This window comes from Pomacea canaliculata, linkage group LG8 (assembly GCF_003073045.1).
Source record: "Pomacea canaliculata isolate SZHN2017 linkage group LG8, ASM307304v1, whole genome shotgun sequence".
Taxonomy (NCBI): domain Eukaryota; kingdom Metazoa; phylum Mollusca; class Gastropoda; order Architaenioglossa; family Ampullariidae; genus Pomacea; species Pomacea canaliculata.
The window spans coordinates 17714030-17741382 of NC_037597.1; the positions used below are offsets into that span (position 1 = coordinate 17714030).

The window sequence follows — 27353 nt, forward strand, 5'->3', positions numbered from 1 at the left end:
GACTGAAAACTGACTGACAAAAGACTGGGCATGCACAAAGATAACAGTGTGGTTTGATGTTAAATACAAGTACAAACGTACAAGAGGTTCAGCTAAGATTCAAAAAGACTACATTGTATTTGAATAAACTAACCTACCTTTCTAAACTCTTCTTGTGTGAAGCCCAGTAGGCCCCCAATCGAGTGAATGGCATCCATACGATTCTTGTCTGGAGTATGAAAGTAGCTCAGGATCAGGTTTTTCATAAGTACTCTGTAGAAAAAAAAATCTTTTCGTTCAAACAACTATTTGTCTTTTATATAAGTTCCTTATTTCTGTGGAACATAAACTTCACACATCATTGAGCTACCTATGGTCCTGACTGCACATGAACTCTTTACAGTTCAAATTCTTCAGACTTCCCTAATCATTTGCTCTATATATCTTTGACAAACTAGCTATAATCTGACCTTTAATCAGCTTTTTTGAATACCGGACAGTCCATTAAGTTTGGATGATTACAGCTTCTCAAGAAAATATTAATATCAGCAATGTTGCCCCAGACCACCAGCTCCATTCTTTTATAAAGAATCAATATGTGAATGGAACTGAATAAAACTATCGGTTTATAAAGGATTATAACCCAATAGATCACCTATATTTGTACTAGTATTTGCTACATAAAAGCAGATAATTCAAAACAAGAGATTATATGTAGTATTTACAGATTATCATGAAGTATTTAATTCTGTTAGTAGAAATAAACTTTGACATATTAATAAATGGACTATATGAGGAATATCTATTGCTGTCATCTACACGTCCATGTAAGAGCCAATTGAATCTGATGTTATGATTGCCCCAGAGGTTTTAAATAGGGTCACTCTTGTAGTCCATAACTTTCTCCTTTGTTTAATAATGAATTAACCTGTAAAATTAACAGAAAAGGATGTCATGGAATTCAACTTTCTTCAGATCTTATACAGCTATTTATTTCACTCTTTTTTCTGATGATGTTGCCATATTTTCTGATATTTTATAAATTTTGGCAGACCACTGTATCAACTTGCAATGCTTTAAGAAATAAAATGTTGGCAGCAGTTCTGAGGCCAATAAATGGGGAAAGTGAACTTAAGAAATGTGTATAGGGCTCTCATTTCATAGGGCTAACATATCTCAAACCTCAAAAACGTTTTATTCCATACTTTATGAGACCAAGAATCACAAACATAGGACTCTGAAGTATGCTTTTATGTGCTCATAGTATGAATATCTGATGTTTTCATTTCTTTTCTTAATACCTGTATAGAAGTTGTTTCATTCATATGATACTGGATTATCCCTCATTATACAAAAAGCTGATTTTAAAATTTGTTATGAGCGGCTTAAAATTTCGATTAATGCTGTATTACTTTGCTTATATCAACATTTCAAAAATACAAAACAATAACAAATGTGATTGCTAGTTCCAAAACATGTTCTATTCTAGTCATTTGGTCTTTTCTTGAGAAGATTACATGTCAAAGGTAGCAAATCTTTTACCAATCTTTGCTCTTGTCCTATTAAAAAATTACAAATGAATAATTGGATTAATTAACCAGGTTAATAAGTACATAAAACAGCATAAACATAGCACTGAAATGGGGAAAAGTTATTTACTTGTCAACTTTAGCATCTGTACTTGAACTGAGCTTATTAATATCTTCTTCAGCCTTTTTCAGTTCCTCTTCTCTTTGCTTCACTGTCACAGGAAAAAAAAAAGAGAACATGATGATATGCAGGATACATATACAACTGCGTAGCTGTATCGGGATTTATTAAAAGATTTATTAGTTTCTTACATCCAAGCAAAAAAGTGACTATAAAATGAAGGCTCTTCCACCAAAATAAATAAAATAATGGAGCCATACAGATGAAAATAATATGAAAATAACATTACAGAAACATGCAAATGCACTACTGCTATTGCTCATTGTTAACCATCATGTATTAATCTGGATGCTTCAAGATGTAATACTTGGAAACTTCTTCAAAAAGTCCAATAAAGGCCTTTTAAATATGACAGCTGATTTTACATTAAAAGAACTAGAATCAGTCATGTAGCGATAGTCTCCTTAAGAAGAAATTCTACAATAAAAAACTCGATCAGTTCTGGATTAGGTTAGTCCATGCTCTGTATGATGCATTTAAAACAAGTGTTCAGTTTCACAATGCTTTGTTGCTGCTTTGTTAGTAATACAGAAAAAATTGTTAATTATGATCACGAAACTGCAGTATAATAAAACTGGATGATCAAAATGGCAGACTAAGAATATCACAAAAGGTACTGAAGCTTGTTAGATTCTCAGTACCTGATGTAATACTCACAGTCTGACCACCAACAACATGCACATGATGCTGCAAGATTCAATAGATATGTAGAAACACATCAGAAAGAATGGCACTGCAAACTCAGCTAGCTGACAACTGTTTTCAACGATGCCCAAAAACTTCTCAGGCTCATCTCTAACAAGATAACCTTGATAATAACAAGATACCACTGTCAGATGTCACGGCAAGTTCAGCAAAACCATATATCTAAGTAAAATAATTTTCTCAAAAATAAACTTTTAATACACACCATAATTTTTACAAATGGTGAAAAACACCCTTTTCTCGTGGAAAAAAAAAGAGAAATATCTACGACGCAGCTTGCATATTGTGACTAGGAAAACTGACAGGTAACTGAACAGTTATTAACAAAATTCTACAGTATGATAAAGAACAACGTGACTTTAAATCAGAAAAATATCATAGTTTCTGCTTTTGTATAATACCATGTCCACTTGCTGCAGTAATTCAGTTTTACTAGTTTTCTAGTTCTAAATTAGGAAGTTATGAGCTATGTAGTATATATATATTTTCCCCCTCTAAAATGTACATATTTACAGAAATATTCTGAACTTCATGATTATAGACATGAGAAAGATGAGGGACTTCAGCATCTTGTTGCCCTGAATATTTTCCTTCTGTTCCAAGCTTTGGAGAAGACAGATGAAACTGTCTAGAAGTAGCAGGTACTATGGATCAGTTATAACTGAGGAAGCTAATGCCAGTCCTCTTATCTAAGTAGAAAACAACCTTCAAGTTGTCCTAAAACTGTGCCTAATACCAGAACACAAAAAAGACCATTCAGCCTTTGAATGGAAATTGCTGTAGAAATAAACTCACAGCTAATACTCAACATACATCTAATCGGAAAGAATTTTTGCCAATAACAAGATATTCAGTTCGCAAAGGTAAAGGTTTACAGAAAAAAAGGAAACTAGTAACTAGAGTTGGTTAAAAAAAAACCCAAAAAAATTCTACCTGTATGCATGACCACACACACATATCCACAACGAATAATAATAATAAAACAGCTAATCGATAATCCACCTGAAGAATCCATCATACTACCATCCAGAAGGAGTTTAAAAACAAAACCAAGAAAATGATGTGCAGGAACAGGGATCAGTTCACCCAGAAGCGGACAAAAAATCTGACATAATTTTTTATCACATGGCCCATGCTATCAAAAGGATCAAAAGCAAGAAAGGCTCTCAGAAAGTGCTAGAACAAATGAGAAAATGCACACACACTCACTTTGCAAAGCAAACAAGTCAAATCATTGCAAAGCACAAACACACCAGACATCTACTCCATCTTGGAGTGTTAGAGCAAAAAAACTGAACTTTATCTACTTCTAAGAAATAATCAGCCATGAAGCAGCCATTGTCAAATGGTTAAAAAAGGCACCAACCAAATCAAAATCTAATGATAGCAAATAAGAGTGTTTTACTGTCTAGTCTGTTTCTGCATTAGATCAGAGTTAAGAAAACACACACATATTTGGGTTAGTTCAGCTAACACAGACATGATTGTAACAAGCCATGCATGACAAAGATTAGGTACGATATTTATGTAATCTCGGCTAGTAACTTGAGGTGTGCAGAACTCCACTCAGAATTACCAGCTGAGATTAGACAAACACCAACACACATCATGCATGCTTGCAATTCATTCCAATCTTTCTATCTTCTTTGCTAAAAAAAAAAATCAAAACAAACATCTGAATATCCACATTTTCCTACTTCTCCTATATCTTTCAAAATTAATGAAGACACTTTGTTCTGTTTACAGAAATTATCTAAGATTGGATTTTAAAAAAGGAGTAAAACAAACCCATTTTACTTTGCTTTTGTAGGCTACATATGAATGCTTTCTTTATAAGACCATCAATATCAAAAAGTGATAAAAACTGCATAATTTAAACAATAGCATTCTCTTGCAGATTTTAAATCAATACAGGAATATTCTTTTGAATTACCAAACCATCCTCATAATTTAGAATACAACACCATTTTAAAAATTACACTTATAATGAACAGGTAAACATAGTATTGCTATAAAATAAAGCTGTGAAGCAAACAAAATATATATGTGGAAACTATAAAGGGATACTAATGTATCTAAAGTGGAAGTGACAATGGCATGCATGGAAAATGTGAGTCCTCTAAAAGCCACTGATTAGTCATGCTGCAACATCACTGCACAATAATACAGCCATAAAATAGAGAATTATAGACTGAAACGCAAGAAGCATCGAACAACGCCATTTTGCTTGATACAAGAGAAATGCTCCAAGTTAAAAGTACTCAAAAGTTAAAGCAACAGCAGCATGCCAAGAAAAATGAAAACCTCCACACTCCAAGAAATGTATATGCAGTCTTGACAGCGACAAAAAAGGAATTACAATGATCATGCAAGGCACATGAAATGTGCATCTGAAAACACAACACATGGTGAATGGGACTAGGTTAAGAGTTAGCACACAGATGAGTACACTAAGGTCAGAAAAGGAAGAGAGAGCTGTCTGCCCGGTTGAATGTGGAACCTCACGACCGTTATACCAGCCAGCCTCCTGAGGCAAGCTCACTCAGGATTACCAGCTGATATTAGGGCCGCAGGCCCAACAATCTTGTAATCCTGGCTCATCTTCCTACGTTGTCACCTACTTTTATCCCCTATATGCCGGAAAATAAGATGGTAAAAGCAGCCAGCAGATGTACTTCAAAGCATGGAAATGGAAACACAAGTTGCAGTGGAAAGATGAGAGAGAAATTGGCTGACTTCATCTGAAGCTTTTATAGTAATATAGAAGACAGATGGAATATACAGTTTCCAGTAAGTTGCAGCAATAGCAAGAAGAGGAAAACAAAGCTCTTAACGATTGTATAATACAGGTCTTTCTTCTAGAGCATTGCTTTGAATAGACATGGCTTGGAATGACTGTAATCCACTTTGATGAGCACATAGCACTTAAGAAACAGTACCAGAATGTGCAGGTGTGAATTAAGCAAGCGGCCGCCAAACTTCTTTCAGTAGTCATTCTGAAGACAGCCTGTGCAAAGTGTTTGAGATCAGTCGGAAAGTCAATACATTGTTGTAAAGCAGTCTAAGATAAAAGGCGCAAAAGCCGGGCCAAACAGGGCAGGTAGCAGCTCTCAGGACAGACAGGTAACAAGTACAGGTGTAGTTAGAGATGGATATTACTACCTCACTGGTTTCAATAAGACTGTCACATCAGTCAAATCCATTTCTCCTCCCATTTTGGGATATTTCCAGCCAAAATCAAAGTTTCTTTTGGAAAATAAACTTAATTTCTGTATTTTTTGGTGACAGCATTTGTTATTTTAGCCAGTGAGGCAGAAATAGTTTTGTAACATACATGCTGTTAAAACAATGTAAACAGAATGTAAATAGTACATGTAAAAATTACACAATGTTAGCATTACTTTATTGCACTGATTTTAAAATCTTGCTTAACTTTTAGTACAATCAGAATTAACATTTTCACCAAGAAATTGGAAATCAACTTACAGTCTCCTTAATCAAAAGTATGAAGATATTAAAAGACTCAATGATGATCAACTGCACTCTAATAATGTATTTGAAAAAGTAAAATGCTAATAAGTCTAACTTTTATTTGATTACGCACAAGCCATGAAGGATGTGAAGGCAAGTGCTAGATAATGTCATGCAGTATTTCTGTCTGGTGTGATGCATTTAAGAGTACCTTCTTCTTTTAAAGTTTGAATAACCTCTTCTTTCAGATCAAGCTGTTCACTAAGCCTTGATGCAGCTGCAAGACCATCTGAGGCTTCCTCTAGATCAAGCTAAACATAAAATTTCAGAGGTCAAAAACAAAGGGAGCATGGAAAAACCTATAAAGATCATATCACTGAATTTTCATTTTGAATGTATTTTCAAGTTAAATCTACTCCAAAAATGGTGTTAACTTCAAGTTGTAAGAGAAACCAAAAAGTATGCTTCTGGATACCAGCACATACTATTTTAATGAAGGAATGACATTAGTGAAGAAGTGATTACTCAGCGATTATACAGCTGCAAGTAAGTGTGACAGCACAGAAACAAGTTACAGATCATTTATCACAGATGTCAACTTCTACATATTTTGCATAGTTCCTACTGGTTTTCATGTTCCCTCCCTCAATTCCATGAATTATCATCATTTTTTTATTATGGGATTATTATCATCAAAAGTAATTTTTGCAAATGTCATTGTTTTCCTGTTTTTTTTTGTGATTTCTTGTGCAATTTGATTCTTATGATATCCTATAATGATTTTCCATTTGTGTGTGTGTGTGTGTAACATCCTATGACTCCAGAATTTGACATATAACTTGTCTGCCTTCATGACACACCACTGTGATTACCTTGGTTTGTTGAAGCTGTGTTTGCAGGTCCTGCACTTTTTCCCGCAGTTGCTGAGCTTGTTTCTGGTAATGTTCTGTCTCAATGGCAACCTGAGATTCTTTTTCTGTATGGGTAGATATAAGTGCACACACACACAGAGTTGAGATAACCATATGAAGCACTCCTCTGTAAAACTGACACAATAATCAACAGAGAATAGACTTTGCTCATTCACAACAGAAGATAATCTTCATTCCAAAATCATAAAGTTTTTACCCATATAGAAACACACCTCTCTGAAACTGCTCTAGAACAAGCTGGAGGTTGGAAAGTGATGTGGAGTACTGCTGGCACTGGTCCTGCAGACCAGCCACTTGCATGTATGCTGCATCCCGTTGAGAGGCTATGACATGCAGCTGCTGCTGCAAGTTCTCCACCCTCTGTGATGCCTGCTGGCTGTAGAATTAATGACATCATATTTTTATTTTGTATTCCCTAAGAGATACTATGTCATTGTTCAAGTTTGATTTACTTCTTCTAAGAGAATAATGGAAATTCAGCACAGCCATCATTTGCTCCTTTTCCTAATGGAAAGGAGTAAAAGTGACAAGCATACCTGGCCCTCTGTATATCGTGTGTGGAGGACAAAAGTTTCTCTTCAGCAGCAGCCAGTCTGTTGCGTAGATTTTTTTCTCTTTCCTCTGCCTCAAGAGCCTCACGTGTGTAACCCTCCTCTATCTGCAAAAAGGGGGTATTGCTGAATCAGATTCAACAGAATTTTACCAGAAAGATGGCTTTATTTTGTTTTCTGATCTAGTAAAGAAACTATCAGTGATTTTGGCTTTCAACTAAAAACATGGCCTTACAAAAGGGACATATTGTCAGCAACAACAAAAATAAACTTACTTGGAGGAGGTGACCACGGAGTCTCTCTACCTCACGACCTAACTTATGTTCTTTTTCTTTTAATCGCAGGTTCTGAAAAAAAAAAAAAAAAAAAAAGAAAGATGTTATTTACAAAAAGAAAAAAAAAAAAAGAAAAAAAAAAGGTTGAAATTAGAGCATAAAAATAATTTAGCAAAACCTTTTCCAGAATGAATAGTAATGTGTCCAAATAACTGCATATATCCCTATACCACAAATTGCAATCAGAATTTAAGGTAGGATAAAACACATCTAGAACAAAAGAACAGGAATATAAAATGCCTTTCAAAAAAAAAATAAGTGAAACAATTAAGAAGAAAACTTAAAATGGGCACCAACTGAAAATAATTTCATTTTTCCTGAGGCATTTTGCCTTGTTAACAAGGAGAGGAAATCTGTCCTGCAATTCCTACCACAAAGCTATTTAACAATTTACACAGGATTTTGTGTGCCATGATTACTACGTATGTTAGCCTTTACCTCTGTCTGCACTGTGTTGAGATCCTGTTGCCGCTGTTTCAAGGCAAGCATCAGCTGATCTCGCTCTTGCTGCAGATGTCCCATTGCTGCAGCCGCTGCTTCTTGGTCTTGCAGCAACTGTGCCACCTGGGTCTTCTCTCCCTGCTGTTCTGATGCCAGTGCCAGCATTTTTTGCAACCTCTCCTGAAGAGAAGCCACCTCAAACTCTTTTTCTCGAACTGTTAGGGTGAAATGGTCATTTATGTCTTTGAGCATCTTGACCTCCTGCTCCCTCTGCTGCATTTTCTCTTCCAGAGTTTCCTTCTCTTTGATTATGTCTTCCTTCTGGTGAGCTATGGTCTGCAGCTGGAAAGTGAGACTGTCTACATGTTTCTTCAGAGCATTGTTCTCAGAGTCTCGGGTCAGAAGACTATTCTCCAGTTCATTAGCTTTCTGTGTCACTGCCCGAATCTTCTCATCACGCTCATGCAGCATATGCCGAAGTTCATCTTGCTTTGTGGCGAGTCGGTCCTTTTCTTCCTCCACCAGATGGTAAGTTGCAGAATCCACTGCTCCTGAGGCATTTGACTTTTGCAGCATTTCTCCATACTTCACTTCAAGTTCTGCACACTTCTGGCGATAATTGATGATATCATTCTGGGCTTTTAAGAGGGACTGAGTTTTATCCTCAAACTGTTGACAGAGTTTGTCATACTCTGCCTGAAGTTGCTCAGAGTGCTGGTTCTCCTCCGACCGCAAGGCAATGAGGCGCTGGATTTCAGCATGGTAGGCTAAGCTCTCAGAATGTTTCTGATTCACAAAAGCCACCATTTGTTCACGCTCTGCCTGAAGTGCTGCCAGCTGTTTCTCAAGGTTCTCCTTGTCAGCAAGGTGTGTACCAAGACTGGCAGCCATATTTGAACCTTCAGCACTACCTGTACCTCCTCCCTGATTTAGGTCTTGGAGAACAGCCATAAGAGTCTCATTTTTCTGCTTGAGGGCCTCAATCTCCACCTCCCTGTCACGCACGAGACGGGACAGGTTCTGCAAGGCCTCTCTGTGCATGCCATCTAGGATGTCATCCTTCTGCTGAACTCTGCTCACTGAGAGTTCCTGATTGTCTCTTTTGAGCTTTTCAATTACTGACTTCTCTGCTGAGATGACGTTCATCAGCCTCATTACCTCTGCTTTGAGGGAACTTGCCTCGCGTGATTTTTCATTCAGCACAGCCATCATCTGCTCCTTTTCCAATTTTAGTGCCTTCACTTCACTTTCCAGCTTGTGGACACTAGCAGCATCTTTGCTGCTGTGCTCTGTGAGAGAGTGAGAATCTAGTATCTGCAGGAATCTTGAGTTTTGCTGTTGAAGATCTGATATAATCTGGTCCTTTTCCTGTAAGCGTAAGCGGAGGTCATCCACAGATTGTACAAAGGATGCCATGTCTTCCACAGCCTGGATGGAAATCTCTTCATCATCGTCTACCTCTTCAACTGCATAAGATGTTACATCCTTCACAATCTCTGCCTTATCTTCTTTCTCCTTACTAAATTCAGTGTCCTCAGTATCTTTTCTAAGCTCAATTGCAGGCTTCTGTGGAAATTCCAATGCTGGCAGATTGATCCTTGGACTTGACGGCAATAGGCTTTGTTCTTCCCTAATAATCTTCTGGTGCTCAGGACTGAGAAATCTGAAGGAATTATGCAGCTGTGATTTTAGCATCTCAATCTCTTGGTCTTTTTTAATTAAAGTCTCACGTAGCAAGACCATCACATCTTCCTGCTGTGATGTCTTCTTCTTCTCTTTGACTAATGCTTTTGCTTGCTCCTCAAATCTGTTGTTCATCTCTTGGATGCCCGTCTGGTGGCACAACAAAATATCTTCCTTTTCTTTCAGTTCTGCTTCCATCCTTGTTATCTTCTCTTGCAATGCACTCAACTCATCCTCTACTTTCACTGCAAATTCCTTAAGCTGTTTATTTTCCTCTATTAGAGACTGTGTAGAGCATTCAATGACAGATGCCTGATCAACTTTTAACTGTTGCATTTTCTTATCTGCATCTTGCAGCTTCTCAGTCAAACTGTTGGCAGAGGACTCAGTATTACCTAGTTTAGCCTTGATCTCCTCACACAGAGACAACAAGCTAATGTTGTCTTCCTTCAGTGCCTGGAGTTCACATTCTCGCTCAGACAAAAGTTGCACTAAACTTTGGTGGCGATCTGCTGCTGCTGCAACAGCATTCTCCACCTCTTTATTCTGCAGTCTGGAGATGGTCAGAGATTCTGTCAGGTTGAAAATCTCCACATCCTTTGCCCTCACTGTCTCTAGCAACTGTTGATTGTTTGTCAAAAGATTTACACCATCCTGGTCAGATTCAGCAAAGCTTGGTTGAGTTACTAATGATTCTTTGGTTAACTCAACAGGCGTCCAACTCTCATTCATCTGAATCACATCTTGCTTTGTAATCTCTTCCATAACCCCCAGCTGCATGCGTAAAGAGTTCAGCAAATGACAGTTCTGTTCCCAAAGACCAGGAAGGGACTGACTAACCAAGTCCTGATTACCTGACTCAGAACTAGTCATCTCTTCCAAAGCCTGTCCTGCAAAGAAAATCTGTTGCATTTTTTCTAATACTATCTTTTGCCGAGATAATACATGAACTAAATCTTGATTCAGCCTCTGAAGACTTTCAACACTGACCTCTGCAGTGCTGCTCTCACCAGACCTTTCAGAACAAGAAACGTTTTCTCTACTGGTCAGCTGTTTCTCAAGTTCATATACCATCTTTTGAAGCTGTTCTTTCTCTGCCCTCTCCATGTCAACTTGTTCCTTAAGGCTGATCATCTGACTCTCTAGTTCACTCCCCCTACTTATAGCATGTGCACTGAGCAAGTCTTTTTGTGCAGTCATCTCAGACTCAAGTTGTCCAATTTTCTGCAAAGCTGCTTCCTTTTCTCGAAACAGCATCTCTCTCTGAGACACCATATCCTCAGAAATTCTGTCCTTCTCCATCTGTAATTTTTTACACTGGGCCCTCAGCTCCTCTGCCTCTGTAAACATGGAGTCCAGTCGTTGCTGCAGGGTTGAGAGCTCAGTCTGTGCAGACACAAGCTCGACTCTTAAGCTTTCTCTATCTTTTTTCCCAACCTGTACATCTTCGTTGTTCTGCTGCCAGGACTCCAGCTCATCCTCCAACTCCTGAAGTCTTTCTGAGAGATCTTTGTTTTCTTTTGACAGCTGAAGCTTCTCTTCCCTGAAAGTCTTTATCTTGGCCACCTTCTCCTCCACCTCCTCCTTCCTCTGCCTCAAGGCCTCCTCCAGCTCCCTCTTGTCCATGTGCAGCTCATTCAGTGCCATGGTCCCCTTCTGCAGTTTGACCTTCAGCTCTGTGACCTCAACCTCTCTGAGCTCCAGCTGCTGTGCAGAAGCTGCCAATTCATCCTGTGTTTTCTTTAACTCCTGCTTAAGATCTTCCACCATCTCAAAAGAAGAGGAGGAGGAATCTGTTGGCGAGTTGGTGCCTGATGTTGGTGAGATCATCTGCTCACCATTGTCTTTGTGGTGAACCTCCAGAGTTTTTCTAACAGATGTTGGGACAGCAGAGGTGAAAGTCACTGGGCCTTCCTGGTGCTGCAGGCGCTCTAGCTCTTCTTGAAGCTCTTTCACCTGTGCATCAAAAGAATAACATGCTTGGGTAAGTACAGGGGAAGCAAAAATGGTTACATCTGAAGCCAAAATCCTTTGTTTCAATGTACACCACAAATTTTAATACGCCAAACCATAAAATCCCCTCTAATTTTGCCCATTTTTCTCACTTTTCTTTTACTTTGTACATATTGTAAAGCACTTACAAAATTTATCTCTAAACTTCATTGCATTCCTAATCAACTGACCAAATCAGCAAACACTCCATAAAAAATAACCACAAAACCCTAGAAACTTGTGATGTACTAAAAGAAGTTTCTTAATGTTAATATCATTAAAAACAGCAAGCATAACACATGCAAGCATATACAGGGTGGCCTTACTAGCATATCTATTAATGTAAGTACACCTCAAATTCATAATTTATATGTCACTTTATATTCATAACCTGTTAGCCTCAGCTCAAGAAAAACAAAGTACAACAGCAAGCAACAGTGGTTGAAATATGCAGTTACTTAACAATAGGTGAAGCATTGGTCTAACAAGCTAACTACAAGCAAGTGACAAAAAGAGGTACAAGAGGCAAGCAAGTCCACACATTTGAGAACACAAACATCCAACCTGCACAAACCTGCAGCTGTGCAGCAGCAAGCTGAACCTGCAGGCTGTCTCGGACAGCAATGAGGTGGTTTGTGGTCTCCTGGTACTGATCGTCCAGCTCGCCGAGACTTGTCTCAAGTTCCAGCCTCTCTGCATGTAGCACTTCTTCTCGCTCCCTCAAAGAAGACAACTCAAGCTGCAGCATTTCCTCACTGTCTCTAACTATGGAGAGTTCTGTCTGCATGGCATCCTGCTCCTGCTTTAAAAGAGCGAGTTCTTCTCTCAGGCTTTTACTCTCATTGTCATCTTGACTCTCCATTTTTCCTTCTGAGAGGTGCATTATATGCTCTTCCTTCTGGCGTAACTCTTGCCTTAGATGTACCAAAACATCCTCTAGAGCTTCTTTTTCAATTTGCCAGTCTGATGTTTCATCACCTTTGTCTCTTTCACTTGGGTTGAGGTGATTACTTCCAGATGTGAAGCTTTGATCCAGTGTGTTTTCAGACTCATACCCTTCCCTGTCTGGAATGAAAGAACAAGTGTCTACTAATGCATTTTTTTTTATCTAAAGATGTGTGTTCATAATACAGAAACATTGTTCCCCTTGCTTTACACGACATGGACATGCCAAAAAAAGCACAGGACTTTGAGTTGTTTTATCACTAACAGATTTTTTTATTTTATGCAAAACACATATAACAGTTTAGTAGTCATTGTGTGTATATAAAACAATACAGCAGTTTTACCTTTGTTCACTCTAAGCTGTTGCCTCAAGGATGAAATAGTGTCTTGATTTTGCTTCCAGTCTTCAAATTGCTTAGACACCTGTCTTTCCAACAATGCGATCTGCTCTTGAAGTTTTACTTTTTCCTCCCTCAGTAACAGATTTTCTTTCTCCACAGCATCTACAAAAGCTGTTAACAAAGAAAATGAATGAAATATATATATTTTAAAAAAAAAAAATCTTTGAGAGATGTGAAAGTGAAACACAAAATTATATCCGTGCAGAATGGAAAAGAATAGGCGGTCTAGATGAGGGCCGATCAATTAAGAAAAATTCATTCATAATTCATAAAGAAAAAATTTTGTAAAACCAATCTGGCATAAAATATTACAAGTCAAAAGGTAAGGTCAACAGAATCATAACATACCAGAAAGTAGAAAATAATTTAAAACCATTTTAAAACAATACTGAGATTCCCAAATTAGATTAAGATTTTTTCCCCTCAATTCGCACCAGCAGTCTTCTCTTGTTGCTCTGAGTCTCCCAGTTTCTCAATCAAATCTGCTGCTTCTTTAGATGTTTCCTGCATATGCATGCTAGCTTCTGCAATGCCCAACTTAAGCCTCGACTCCTGCAACAGTCAACGGTTCATGCCAATTAAATAAAAGATAGGGGAGAAAACCCCACACAGTCAAACACACACCAAGATGGGAGCATTAATGTATTTTCTGCCCTCGCCAACACAACATGAGCATGAAGCAATTTTTAAAAAATAACAGTTGATAACCAAAGAACATGAAATTTTAGATTGTAAACTAAATTAGCTCTTCAATGCAGATGGGATTCCTTGGTCACCATATAAAGCCATGCCCACCATGCCTGATGCTGCAAGCACCTTTCTCAAGTTCACTGCTGTGCAGACACACCTGCAAGCCAGCAGAGTAGAGGCGGTTGGCCATTGCCTGTTTCTCAATCAACAGGCACTCCTGGCGCTCTGCTGCTTGTGAAGACAACTGTTGCCGAATGCTGGATACATTGCTCAACAGATCTTGGATGTCAGCCTGCAAGTTGTCCATCTCTGATGCTAAAGCCAGCTGCTTATGTTTTTTCTTATATGAATCCATGCATGCATGCATTTCTTTTTTACCATATGCTATTTCATCCTTGGTTTTCGCATACGAAGCCAGGCATCATGCAGGTCTTGGCTAGTTTCATAATAGGTCTGTGACCTGTCAGCATGCCCTAACACTTTTGAAAAAAATCCAGTCAATACCAACAGCTCCTAAAATTATTGAAATTCTGCAACTCTGATCTTCTTGCTGAACTAAACTGAAGTACATGTAAAGAAAAACTTAATTTTGCTAATCCTGAGCTTTAAGAAGACGCAAAAGTTAAATCTCTTCTTCAACTGTTGTGTAAGTAATGAGCAACGTCATACACAGCACTATACCTGAGTATGGAATTGAAATAAAAGTACAGCACATTTAAAACATGCTGTTTATTTTTAGCTATAAAGGAATACATTCACAGCCTAATGGAATAGTTAGAACACTCACCATGCACTGACCAGAAGTTCTTTCAGAATATGAACATATGAACAGGGCAGCAACAGAATAGCAACTTAGAACAGATATGCCTAAACATTGTACTCAAAATGTCCAGCTTCTAAACAAAATTGTCTGCGAGTTCAATTATTGTTATTTCTTCAAACAAAAAGGCTTGTTTACACTTCATATAGTAGCATTCAGACTTATGATACAATGAATGCTCTTATATGGGTTTAAAGTTACAGCACTTTTACCAGAGTCACTATTTCCACAGGAATATACTTTGGCATTGTTATTAATCTTGCAAATAGAAACCAGAAAGAACTGCTGTCAAAATACTTTAACACGAAGTCCAGCATTTTTAAAGATCCAAAGTTTTTAAAACCTTGAGTTGTGGCCCTTACCTGCACTAGTACCCACACATGCACTGTCTTTCCTTCAAATAATGGTACATATGTATTTGTTGCTCAACCAGAACTGGCAAAGTCCATCAAGGATTTGATTTTCAAATTTTCTTCCTTCTGATATATATTTTAAAAAATCTACATTAAGATTTATGCTTTGCAAGCAAAACATGCTGTATGTTATATGTTACGTAATTTATAAACTATGTAATAAGTAAAAAGTGAATGAAATATATGCTTAGAAATTTGCCTAGAAAGGAGGCAGTGATAGAAGAATCATGAAAATTTAAATATAAAAGTTGTCTTTCTATGTCAGAAAACTTTTGTGTTACGTGTAAGAGTGAAATGTAAGAGTGTACGAGTCTGTATAAGTGGTGTGTGCAAGCATGCAAATACATGCATATGCAGATGCACATGCCAGATTATGCAAAGATAGGTTGCTGTAGGCATGCTAGTTAACAAAGACAAATATGTGCACACATGCATCAATGCCTACTTTGTACATGTTTATTATTATTTGAGAACATAATCCGAAACTGAAGCCTGTTAATTAAATAGTGGCTTTTTTCACTGCACCATCTAGCGAAGATTAATGGGAAATTCTGTTTTAGGTTCAGACAACATATCACAAGACTTATGACCGATCAAAGCCATGTCCCTCCTATATCTTCAACTGGCACAAATGTTACATTTCACATAGCATTAACATGAGTTCAGATGAATTAACTCACAAATGTTCAGAAATAAGCCCACAAAAATGCAGATGGAAAAAAGTGGCTGCACAAATTCATTTTTGATGAAAGGCTATAGTCTGGAGCGAACCCTAACACAGAAAAAATGGAAACTTGTTAATATGGCCAAGCAAAGGAAGGGCAATGGGGCAAATAGCAGCTAAGTTGTGGTCAGTACATGGTTGGCGTCCAACTGATCCAGAAGGCACTGCTTGGCAAGAAAGAGGTCGAGTCCCACCTGCTGCTCACCCTGGACCAGGCGATTCTGCTCCTCTTTATACTCTGCAAAAAAAAAAAGTTACAAAAAGCTAATTTATTCTCTTAAATGGAAGAGCCTTGCAGCTATGCATTAACCCTCTAATGGCCGTAGAATTTTTATAGCGTTAGCCAACCCCATACCATTTTGCCATTCATTTTCATGAAAACACACACTGTGGAATATGCAATACCTATTTTATTAAAACACCTAAATCAGTGTCATCAGTATTTACCACAAATTACCATGGAAAAACATAGTAATGTTACAAAAAGATACGAAGGATTTGTATTGGAAGATTTAGTCAAACTTTTCTTCCTAAATCTGAAAAAAAAACCACAACTAACAGATTATTTTGATTATTGTTATTGTAACAAAAGTCAAGATTATTCAGGCTGAAAGAAATTTGATTACTTCTGAGCACACAAGTCACATACAAGCTTTACATGAACTCCACACTACTATCTTGCTTTTCCTTGAGCAATATGAAGCCAGCATCCCATGATCATGAACAGCAAAGAGAGTATTATTTGTTAGCTTCTCTTTTGTTTCTGTAAGAGCACATGGAATCTCTTTTTTGGTTTTACAAATGGTCCCCAGCAAGGCAAGCTTCTTAGAAAGAAGTTTCTCTATAGCCCAAAGCTAGTGAAGATGTCCCTTGTTACATTCCTTCCTCTATTTTCCAACCCAGAGATCATGTCCAACACAACTCTTTTACCCTGGTTCTGTTTCCTTTGTTGATCAGGTCTTCTTCCTGTGTATACTTGGCAGTTCAAAACATAAGATCTTGTTCTGTCACATCAGACCTGGATTTTTATACCATATTTCTCTGGTTTGCTGGGAATGCATTGTTTGAAAGGACATCTGCCCATAAAGACGACCAATTGTGACTAACAGTCACATTTTCTGAGGGTTTGTAACATTCTTCCAAGTTATCAAGCCAAACATCAAATATTTCAGAAAGTAGTGATAGCTTTTCATTGGGTCACCTTTGACGTCATTCAGTGGCATCATCAAATTAAAGCCCTCTCCTCAATTGCACAAATCTAACTTTGAGCATTGCTTTTACAAAAATAGCTTTCCCATGCTTCTTGCTCCATAAATGTTCTATTGGCTCATCCTGAGCTTTATAGACACCAGCCTAAATCAGTCCACCCATAAAGCACTCAAATTGTTAGTCATATTCCAATTTTCGCCATAAACTAGTTCACCCTCCTTGTTCATCCATTTTACAATGATGTCTCTAGTCATACAATCATCGTACAATAAGGAAGAAACTTTAGTAGGGCTCACCACTACGAGGCATTTTCTCAGCTGAAGAAAAAAGGGTAAATGGACACCAAAATAGGTTCTAAAGGGACACTATGAGTAACTGGACACAGAGATAAGAAATGCCGTTAGGTCAGGCACTCATGGGTAAGGTGAGAGGAAAAATTAGAATGACACAATATTAATTTCTTGGAGTTCATCCTTAACTATGTGGCATTTATACCTGTGGTCCACATAGACTCCACTAGTGGTTAATGATAGCGTTTTAAATTGCTACGATTTTTGCAGATATCTTAAAATTCATTTCATCCACGATGAGTCCACCACTAAAGTGTAAAAGTAAAGAAATTTCAAAATGTTGAGATAAACGGTTCGAGTTTTATAAATAGCAAAACTTTGGTTGGGATCTGTAATAAACAAGTAGCATTTCAAGTCACTGATGGTCTTAGTACACTTAGTACCCTACTATCATGAGTTAAATATTTCTATAAGCATATTCTACACCCAACCCTGTTTTAAGGTCTTTGGTGCAAATGTGTATGACATTCTACTTTTTCTTCAATTGTTAAAAGTGCTGACACTTACCTTCAATGTGGTGCTGTAACACCTTCACCTCTTGTACATGCAGCTGTGCCTGATGACCGATGCTTACTTGCAGTTCTGTTATTCTTGCTGCCTGCTCATCCCTTACAGTCTGAAGCTGGCCCACCTCCTCCTGCAATTCCTCCACCAGCCCCTCAAGGTGCTTGTTGGCAGCAAAAAGCTGTCCACAAAGTATCACATTTCATCTAATGTTATTATTTCATAGACAAGAGTGTGAAATAAAGTTTTAAAAATGATAACCTTAAAAAAATACATCATTAATATATGTAACATTTTACAGTTAATAACATATTGACCCACTCTGGTGGTATTCCTGAAGTCTTTTCATGGAAGACTTTTTAAATACTGCAGACAATAAGCAAGCAACTAAATGAAAAGTCACAAGAGATTTACATTACCTTGTTTTTTTCCTGTATGATGGAGGTCAGCTGAGCCTGAAGTGTTGCCAGCTGCATTGTGACAGACTCTATAGACACATCACACTCCTCCCTGTCTGATTCTGGCAAGAGAGAACTGCCAGCAGCACGCATGCTGTCAACATCTCTTATTGTAGCTGAAATTCAAAAAGGTTTTGAAAGAAAGGATGAGAAAAAGAGAGAGAGTGAAGGGGGTAGAGATAAAAAGAGTGATAGAGAACTGAGCATTTTTAATATTGACATTTCAAATAATGTTGATATATCACAGATTTCATGTAACTTTAAAATATATCTTGGGACTCTAGTCTATTTTTCATGCCTGTAGTGTACTTCAAGTAAAGAACTGTAAGGCGAAACAGGTTTATTGATGAAAGTTGTTATTAACCCTCCATCCTCACCATCAGCAAGCTGTTGCTCCAAGTCTGACACCTTCGATTTCAGCTGATTTATTTCTTCTTTATGAGTCTTTTTCAAGGCGGCCAGTTTTGATCTGTGTACATCTTGAAGGGAGGCAATTTCATGTTGTGCCTCCTCTCTAGCAGTTGCTGCATTTTTTTCCAGTTCCTGACAAAGACAAAATACCAGTCTTCTTCTTATTTTTAATGATTTCAAAATGCAGCCATTAGCTTATTAAATTAGATCATTAAAATCTGTCAAGCTTCTCCTAAGCACCCTTGCTTCTACCCATTTTCAACTTTGCTGTTATTTGGAACTTTATCCAAGAAATATGAACTAAAATATTTCATACACACACACACACAAGTTCACTTAACTGTATGGCTATAAATTGAGGCTAAACGGTTCCTGTGACAGAAAGAACACGTGATTAAACTTAGAAACGTTGAATCTGCCAGTGTGTACCATGACTACTCTCCAGCTCTCTTTCTGGACCCTTCCTTGTGACTAAGGAAAACAGGGTTCAGAAGTGACACACCTTTCTACAAACATCTCTATCAAAGGTAAGCAGATAAAATATTGCGGTACCAAAGAAAAGAGTTACTTCCTGATTCAAGTGGCAAGCAAATAAGCCATTTAAAAAGCCTGTGCTTTTGCCATGCCCACAAGGAATTTGCATTTAACCTGATTCTGAATGATTGAAATGGAAGGGAAATGCCATTCTTCACATGCTTTGAAAATCTTGCTAGGACAATTTTATTTTTTACATTTACACTGAATCTCAATCAACAAAAGCACGAAAGTATATGATTCTTGCATTACTATTTCCTGGATTTTATCCCAAAAAACTATACATAAAATTATATTAAATGCATATCTCTACATGATAAAGATACATTACATGTGAAAACTGGGCTACAAGGACTGCAAATGCTACCTTTACAACCCTGCCACAAAAGCACTCACATGGACCTGGTTATAGCGTGGGCTTAAGTCAATAAAAGCCAGGGAGATAAGCTAGCTGGGTCGTGCACACCAACTGTCCACAGCTTGCCCTAACTTGTCAATACAACCCTCAACATTTCCGCCACTTGTTTTCTACCTTGTTGCCCACATCCAAAATCAGCGTGCTCCTGAAAATAATCCTCACACCACTAGTTTTTACAGATAACCAAGGCATCAGAAGCAGCTATCTGACCACTACCTCTGTACATCATCAAATAATTAAATTGTTGTTGCAATAATTTTAATCTAGTTCCTTCTCTATCAGATGCTTGTTGACTTTCCATAAAAACAGTGTGGTTTGGGTTTTTTAATAAAGATATCACTCTGTCCAACTTACGTTCAGCTGCGAGAACTGTTCTACCGCTCATCAATAAAAGTGTTCAAACATGGTCCTCACATCCCTACCACCCCTGCAAGTTCATGCACACTTGCAGCTGCTAGTCAAGAACATTTTTTTCCCAGCAGACCTCAGGCCTGCACGTCAGCTTGACAACAATGATAAGGCCCCTTATCTATGCTCCAGATGAACATGTAGCTAGATAACGCAGCTCTACCTTGCCATGGGACCCACTTTGTCCTACAGGTGGCAACCTCTTGCTCACCAGAAAGATGTTGAGACGAATGGCTCATTGGTGGCTGGTGGATTTGAAATACCAAGGACAAACAGTGCTCACAGAAACTTAGCGCTTGTAATATAGTACCTCACTAAATGAAACTTGTAAGACACTTCTGAACACTTATTACGATCTTTGTAAACTGTTTTCCTCAAACATGTCTGCCATCCCTTTATACAAACCTGCACTATTTGCTAAGAAAATTTCAAGCACTCTCTAAGCATTTTCTGAAAGACCACAATTATGAGAAAAATTCTGTACACCTCTTCAACACAAACTACATGAACAAAAATGTATTGCTTAAAACTAAATTACATAATAGCATTTCAGTGCTACAGTGAAAGTTAAGTATTCTCTTAATGTGCATCTCTATAGTTTGTGAGGCTAATTCACAATGGCACAGCTGGGATTTATCAAACTTTATTGGGTACCACAAGAGAAAGATGCAGCTTGTTAAATTTGAAGGTGTGCTACCTGAGTTTTGACCAGGTAATTGCATATCCATTATACCTGCACACTCAACCCACTTCTTATCAGCAGCCATTACTCACAGTCAAGCATCAAGATTTGGCCAACAGTCTTTACTTGTCACATTCCTCCAACCTGAATTCTTTTTGTATAATATTTTAACAAAAATATTTATCACACCAATGTTTGGTGACTAAACACCTTTCTGTTAAAACTATAATAAAAGAGATTAAGAAGATTAAAATTAGTCTGTTATAATTTTCATTGGTTTTTTTTTTCACTTCGCAGTCTAAAGGAATAGATCGTTAGAGTTGTTCTGAAAGGTTGATAATCTTTATTTAAAAAAAGCGCTAATCTTAAACATTGAAATACAATTTTTTTTCTTTTTAAAAACACTTTACAGCTGGTTTAACTACAGTTTAGTAGAAGACAGCCAAATGATCACTACATAGCATGACCATTTATGAACATATTACCAACCTATGGATTTTGTTCATTAAACTGAAGACACCTATAATAGAAAGAACGAGCTGGGACTAGAATGTGCAGGAAACTGTACTGACCTTGACTTTAGCCTGAAGGTTAAGAATCTCATGCTGAGCTTGCTGGTCCAATCCAACTCCTCCAGCTTGACTCTGGAAAAAAAAGTCAAAATCACCACCCTTGACTTCCCCGGAAACCAGTGCACAAGCAGAAACACACAGGATTAGAAGATGCCATATGACAACAACTTGGTGAAGAAGTAGGCTCTTTTCCCTTCACTGTGGTCAGTATAACCACCTCCAGCCAAAAAGCATGCAAGTCCCAACAACAGTAAATCCACATGAGTCACCTCTAGGGTTAGTCATCAACTTGTCAGCTATGAGGTCTTGGAAACAGCCATTAGGCTGATGATTGCTTTGATCAATGCTTGTGCTCGCAAACATTTCTACCTAAATTCATCCAATTGCTCTAATACAAAGTGACTGTGTGACTTCTCTGATAGACTGAATAAATTTGGCATCAAAAAGTCAATTAGCCAGCTCTATCTTTTTATCTTTTTGTGACAAATCCTTACTAAGAAAGCAATCAATGAATACTCTTATCTGAGAAGAACAGATGCTGATTTGATGGAAAAGCGTAATAGAGAGGCTAACATCATATTCATATTTTCTTTCATGTTTAAAGAACGCCCTTATGTTTGACCACATTTATAGACAAGGAAACAAAGTGTACCCTCAAAAGGACTGATTGAAATGTGAAGGTTTTTTTTTTTTTGCAATCCTATTTTTTATTATACCTGGAGACCTGTTCTTGCTATGAATTTAATATTTAGTGGCCTCCCCAACCCCATACAGTTTGTGCTGCTGAAGGATTGGTCACGCCCATCAAGTCATTTTATTCATTGAAAAATGCACATAGCTGTATGTACATCTGCACTGTGTCAGCAGTAGAACAGGAACCACACCCAAGCTGTTATAATACCTCTTAAAACTACAGTAATGAAAAAAAAGTTCAGCACAAACCACCAAGCTGCCAGGGACTGGGAAATAAAAGCTGTCCACTTTAAAACTGGTAGTGTACAAATTCTTGCTCAGCTAGCCTATCAATGCCAACCAGGTCAAAAACCTGTGGTTTTTGCATGATCTTCCCATAAGGCAAATCCAGCAGTGAGAGGTATTCTGATAACTCTTTTCCACGTCAGCTGGTTGTTTCTTTTTTTCTTTTCTCTCTCTCTCATGGGACCGCAAGATTGCAACAGGCCAGTTTTATGCAGATAAACTTCTTAAAATTTTGCTTTAAAATGAAGGTTATCAACAGCGAATCCCTCCCATGAATCTTATGACTATCTCTAGATAACACTCCAAGGAAGTTTTTTTGGTTTTTTTTGGGGGGGTGGGGTGGGGTGGGGCTGGAATCCCTATAAGGCCAGATTATAAAGGAGCTGGAAAAAGCTTTTACTGATACTAATGCTGATAACTGTACAAAGAGCATGGCCAGTGGCTTTAACCTGATAAACCATGAAAATGTTTAAATCAGGAATTGTTTGAAAGGACTTTATGTCACACAAAGTTCCAAATATGAGGACGTGTTGTATGCCATAAAAGGTAAGAAATAATGTGAGGATGCTATTTGTAAGTTGTCTTTGTCATTCTGACAGCATAACGGGAATATAGGTCAAGATGGCTGGCTGAGTGTGTGACTTCCTTAAGTACAGAGATAACCTATTGCGGCCCTAGAAGGGAAGCCACAGTTAAGGAATAAATCACCCTCGTAAGTCAAAACCACACTGAACATAGGCTAAAACTTCTCAGGTCATCTTTCTAGTGCATCTGCATATACTACAAGTAGCCACAGGAGGCTGGTTTTAATCCATCTAAATTCAAGACTAACAGTATTAAAGCAGACAACTCTCCTAACCATTCTCTGCAAATATCATGGCACAGGAAGTTTTCTATTTCTTTATCTAATGCCTTTATTACAAAGTAACCAGCAAATGAATGCTGCTACTGAATTTAATGAAAACTTGCACACTTAGATCCTGTGGGAGCCCCAATTAGAGAAAACAGTTTCACTGGAATAATATGACAGGTGGCATTTGCTGAAAGTACAAGCAAAGTCTTAAAGATGAATCTATGCCTCATAAATTTCATGAGGTGCATAAAGACAGTGTTTTGAGACAGTTGTTAACTACATGACAGCAGGTGAATCATTTGAAAGACTTAAGCTGCCTACCCACAAAGACACAAAGTATACTAAATGAAAATGCAGCAGCCAATGATTAAAAGAAGTACACATCAGGAAGCATTTGAACCCTGACATTTATCATAATATAACACACACCATTTAATGTCAGCAAACGAAATTCTTAATAAACATACAGTAAAAAATAAAATTTAGTTGGTGTTGCAAGGGCTCATTTTGATATTGAGATGAAATATACCTTTGAAATGTTAATTTAAAACTTTTCAAATTTTAGGTATTCAGCTGTGTTTTATTTTAATAAATTTAGACATTGAAGTGTCTTATTAAGATGGACACTTTCTTTAATTAAAAGTAAAATTTTTGGTACAACAAAGCAAATGTCTTCAAACTTATCCATGATTTCCCTTCAACTAAGAGTGATGTTTGGATCAAGTTGATGCTAATGCAAAACAGGTACTGAGAAACACAAGAGATAAGAAAGTTTTCCTTTGAAAGCAGATCACAAATAGTGCAACTCTGAAAAGGTGTCAACAATATCAAACTGTTCACAAACTGCCAGACTAAGTACAATATTGCAAACACAACAAATTGTCTCAACCAATAATAATTTTTAATAAATAAAAATAGAACTATGCAATACCACCACACTCAAAACAGTATGTTGACTGTTCCAGTATGTTAATTATTTTGTCTTTCTTTAGTACTAAAAATGTTTCAGTACAGAAACCTTCGTTTAGCAATGCAGAATATTAAGTCCACTCCTGTTACTGTACACCACCTTGGAACCAAATAATATACCCATAACTTGCATTCGAATCTTGTTCTGCTAAATGCAGCATTCTGAGGAAGACACCTACTTCAAGCATAAGACAGACTGTATACTGCATATGGAGATGAGTAATCAAAAAGGACTGAAAGAAAAAAAAAAACTATATGAAAACCCCCAAAAACTATGAAACTAAGGGGGATAACCAGTGGCCAGGAGGGGGAAGAGGAAATGATATGCTAATTGTGCTGATTCCACCACTGATAAGGTTGGCTCAATATGACCTCCTTGCAAGGGTGAACCCACAAGCCCCAGCACCAAGACGCACACACTCACCAGTTGCCCAGCAACGGAGCGCCAGTGCTGGCTGTCTGCATGCAGGCGCACCACCTCCTGCCGCAGATGGTTTATCTCCCTTTGAAGCCGTAGGCTGTCATCAAAGTCACCCCACTCTTCAGTTGCCCAGCCATCAAAGCCTGTAACATTTGCAAAAAAGGGAACATATTGATTTGTTATCACCAGGATGTCAAGGATGTGGAAAAAAAACCCACCCACCCCAAAAAGTACTACCTAGTACTATGCAACTTTAAAGGGCCTTTCACACATTTTGCTCCAAAGGATAGAGAAGGTTGGGGTAGGGGGTTTGTTGGGAGGAGGCAAGAATGAAAATTCCCAACACATGGCTGATGACATGAAATCTGGTGAACCCTTCTATCAAAAAAAGCTATTCTAAAGATGACTGCTCCCCAGACCATTCAACCATGCCTAACATTTAGCATTAGCCAGGACTCTTGCTATCTAGGCTTCCCTGATGAAGTGACCAATTTTCTAAGAGTCCAAGAGCAGTTCAAGAACAAAGTCACAGAAGTGACAAGTGGTATTTTTAGATCTCCAAACAAGCTAATGACTCTGCAACCATAACATTTCATTGGCCGGGTGATAAGACAAAATGTAGCTGCTGCTCATTGAAAGCCCTGCAATGTTCATAACTGTGAGTAGACAGGTTGAAGTCAGATCGAAGAAATCCACAGGTGTGGAATTCTTAGTCCTTACTAGACCAGAAGGTCTGTGCTGAGGGCCTCCAGCTTTCTACCTGCGCCATCCAGTTGTAGTTAATGTGCCATCTTACTTTCTAGGCACTTTGGTTGTGTTATGCTAGTAGTACTCAGTGACCTAGCTGTCTTTCTACCCACTATGATTGTGTTATGCCAGTTATATTCGAGGAGTTAGCCATCTTTTTACCCACTATGGCTGTGTTATGCAAGTAATAGTAGCTGACTTTACTGCACAAGTTTGCGTGGGTTTACTTTGCTTTGCCTTTTTTTAACCCCTTCCAAGCAAAACTTAAAAATGTGGGTGCCCCAACCATACATATTTTTCACAGTGGTCGATTCACTTGCAAGAGACAATAATCTCCAATTGTTCAGTCATGTTCACAGCAGCTTCCTTCTATTCATGTCCACGGGATCACAAAGTACTTGAGAAAGATTTGGCTTTCTTCTTCTGTTTTCTCACAATTGAGATTGCTGATGCTGTGTGTACAGCAGGTGTGTTACCTGCAACCTGCTTAGATAACAGTTCTCCAGTTCTTCAAATAAAACAACAGTACTTTAGACATGTTTGTTTCTTTGGTGACTGCAACATGCACATCTGCCAAGGAGTTTGTGAGAGAAAGTAACAGTCTCATGAGGTGTCTGAAGACTGTAAGCAAGAGTGTTTGTGTTCCAACATCTAGAAGCACACATGAATGCTCCTTGGGAAACTTCAGAGCTGATTTTTCATTACTAGATAACTGCAAATGCACACCGTTTGTTGTGGAATAAATCCAGTTATATTTAGAATATAAATAAAACAATTGTTTTGGATGGCAAACATAATATCTGATCTCTGATTAGCCCACACTAGCACTATCTTCCTGATGAAAATTTCTGGTATAATCAAATAATTCTACAACCCTCAAAATCTCTTGAAAAGATTTGCACAGATCTTCAGAGGTGCATCTTGTGAAACTTCTTGTAAACTGACCATAAGAAAGAAGGTAAAAGAAACCTGTGATCTTGGTGAGGGGACAATCTGAAATATAATTGACTCTGGTGTAGAAAACTATTACTCTGGTTGAGATGTATCTGCCTTTGGTTTCATTGTTCCATTCACAATGATTTTTGAATCTCCTATCCAGTTTATGTTCAGACATTGATTTTCCACAGTAACCTGTGTACTTTGCTAAAGGCTTCCACAGACATGCAGAAACACATCTGCTGCTCATAATATATGCAATCTTTCCTGCAACTGATATCTGCAATTTTGTAGCTATTTTTCTTGGAAAGAATCTTCTGCTGATTCCTTCATGTTCCTGAAACTTCCTACATTTTCCTATTTTATGATCTCCGTGTTAAGTGTTTTTACTCAGCCTGATGCTGTGCTTCATGAATTTCTAATATGATATAGATATATATGGGAGTAGATGTTATATAGATGTGTGTGTGCACACATGTATGTCTGTGGTAAGTGCATAAAGCTTAAGGAGATGTGCTCTATAAAACCTGTTTTGTCACTATTATTATTAAATATTACACTTAAGTCTTTTGTTCCTTCTAGGTACTTTTCTCATAATAATCAGAAGCATGCATTAAGAACTACCACACGGCACTATCTTTACTGCAATTTTCAGTTGAGTTTGCTGGTACATGTAGATTTTAAACATTCTTATGAAACCTACCAAACACAACGAACAATGCAAGCAGCTAGCAGCTCCTAATAAGCACTAGTAGTGTGCAATTAAAAGTAACTGCTGGTTTAAAGCTCAAGAAAGTACAACTGTAATTGAATTAATGCATTTCAGATGCAAGCCACTCATTCAAAACAGAGAACTTTTCCAGAAGGCAAGAAGAATGCATGAAGGATAGAAATGGAAATCAGCCTTTTCAACTACAGGGTCTTTGCACTGAATACAAAATAAGCTGCAGGTGTAATCGTCAATACCGGATAACACATCAGCTTCCTTTTCCACGCAAAAAAGTCGCAGTTTCCAAATTTCATGTTCGTTTCTTCACACATTTAATGTCTATAAAGCGTGAAGGTATTTCTTTGTGTAAAAGAGAGAATATAAGAGAAAGAGGTGGGGAGA

General features: G+C 37.8%; 1 protein-coding gene across 7 annotated transcripts in view; it reads right to left on the bottom strand.

The window, feature by feature from the left end:
• Positions 1 to 27353, bottom strand: part of LOC112570127 (centromere protein F-like) — a 47432-nt gene that overhangs the window by 2528 nt on the left and 17551 nt on the right. For 3 of the 7 annotated variants that reach the window (XM_025248371.1, XM_025248374.1, XM_025248375.1), the window contains exons 5-22: positions 24563 to 24702; positions 21339 to 21410; positions 18691 to 18856; positions 18275 to 18429; positions 17859 to 18036; positions 15927 to 16030; positions 13993 to 14127; positions 13580 to 13697; positions 13089 to 13256; positions 12374 to 12864; positions 8122 to 11763; positions 7624 to 7695; positions 7334 to 7455; positions 7010 to 7173; positions 6738 to 6841; positions 6077 to 6176; positions 1639 to 1720; positions 138 to 252 (exon numbers count right to left, since the gene is read on the bottom strand). In XM_025248371.1, the coding sequence (XP_025104156.1) occupies positions 138 to 252; positions 1639 to 1720; positions 6077 to 6176; positions 6738 to 6841; positions 7010 to 7173; positions 7334 to 7455; positions 7624 to 7695; positions 8122 to 11763; positions 12374 to 12864; positions 13089 to 13256; positions 13580 to 13697; positions 13993 to 14127; positions 15927 to 16030; positions 17859 to 18036; positions 18275 to 18429; positions 18691 to 18856; positions 21339 to 21410; positions 24563 to 24702 (6128 nt within the window). Of the gene's footprint in view, positions 1 to 137; positions 253 to 1638; positions 1721 to 6076; positions 6177 to 6737; positions 6842 to 7009; positions 7174 to 7333; positions 7456 to 7623; positions 7696 to 8121; positions 11764 to 12373; positions 12865 to 13088; positions 13257 to 13579; positions 13698 to 13992; positions 14128 to 15926; positions 16031 to 17858; positions 18037 to 18274; positions 18430 to 18690; positions 18857 to 20030; positions 20151 to 21338; positions 21411 to 24562; positions 24703 to 27353 lie in introns of those variants that run through there. The other 4 variants (XM_025248373.1, XM_025248377.1, XM_025248376.1 and 1 more) reach the window with 4 other exon arrangements.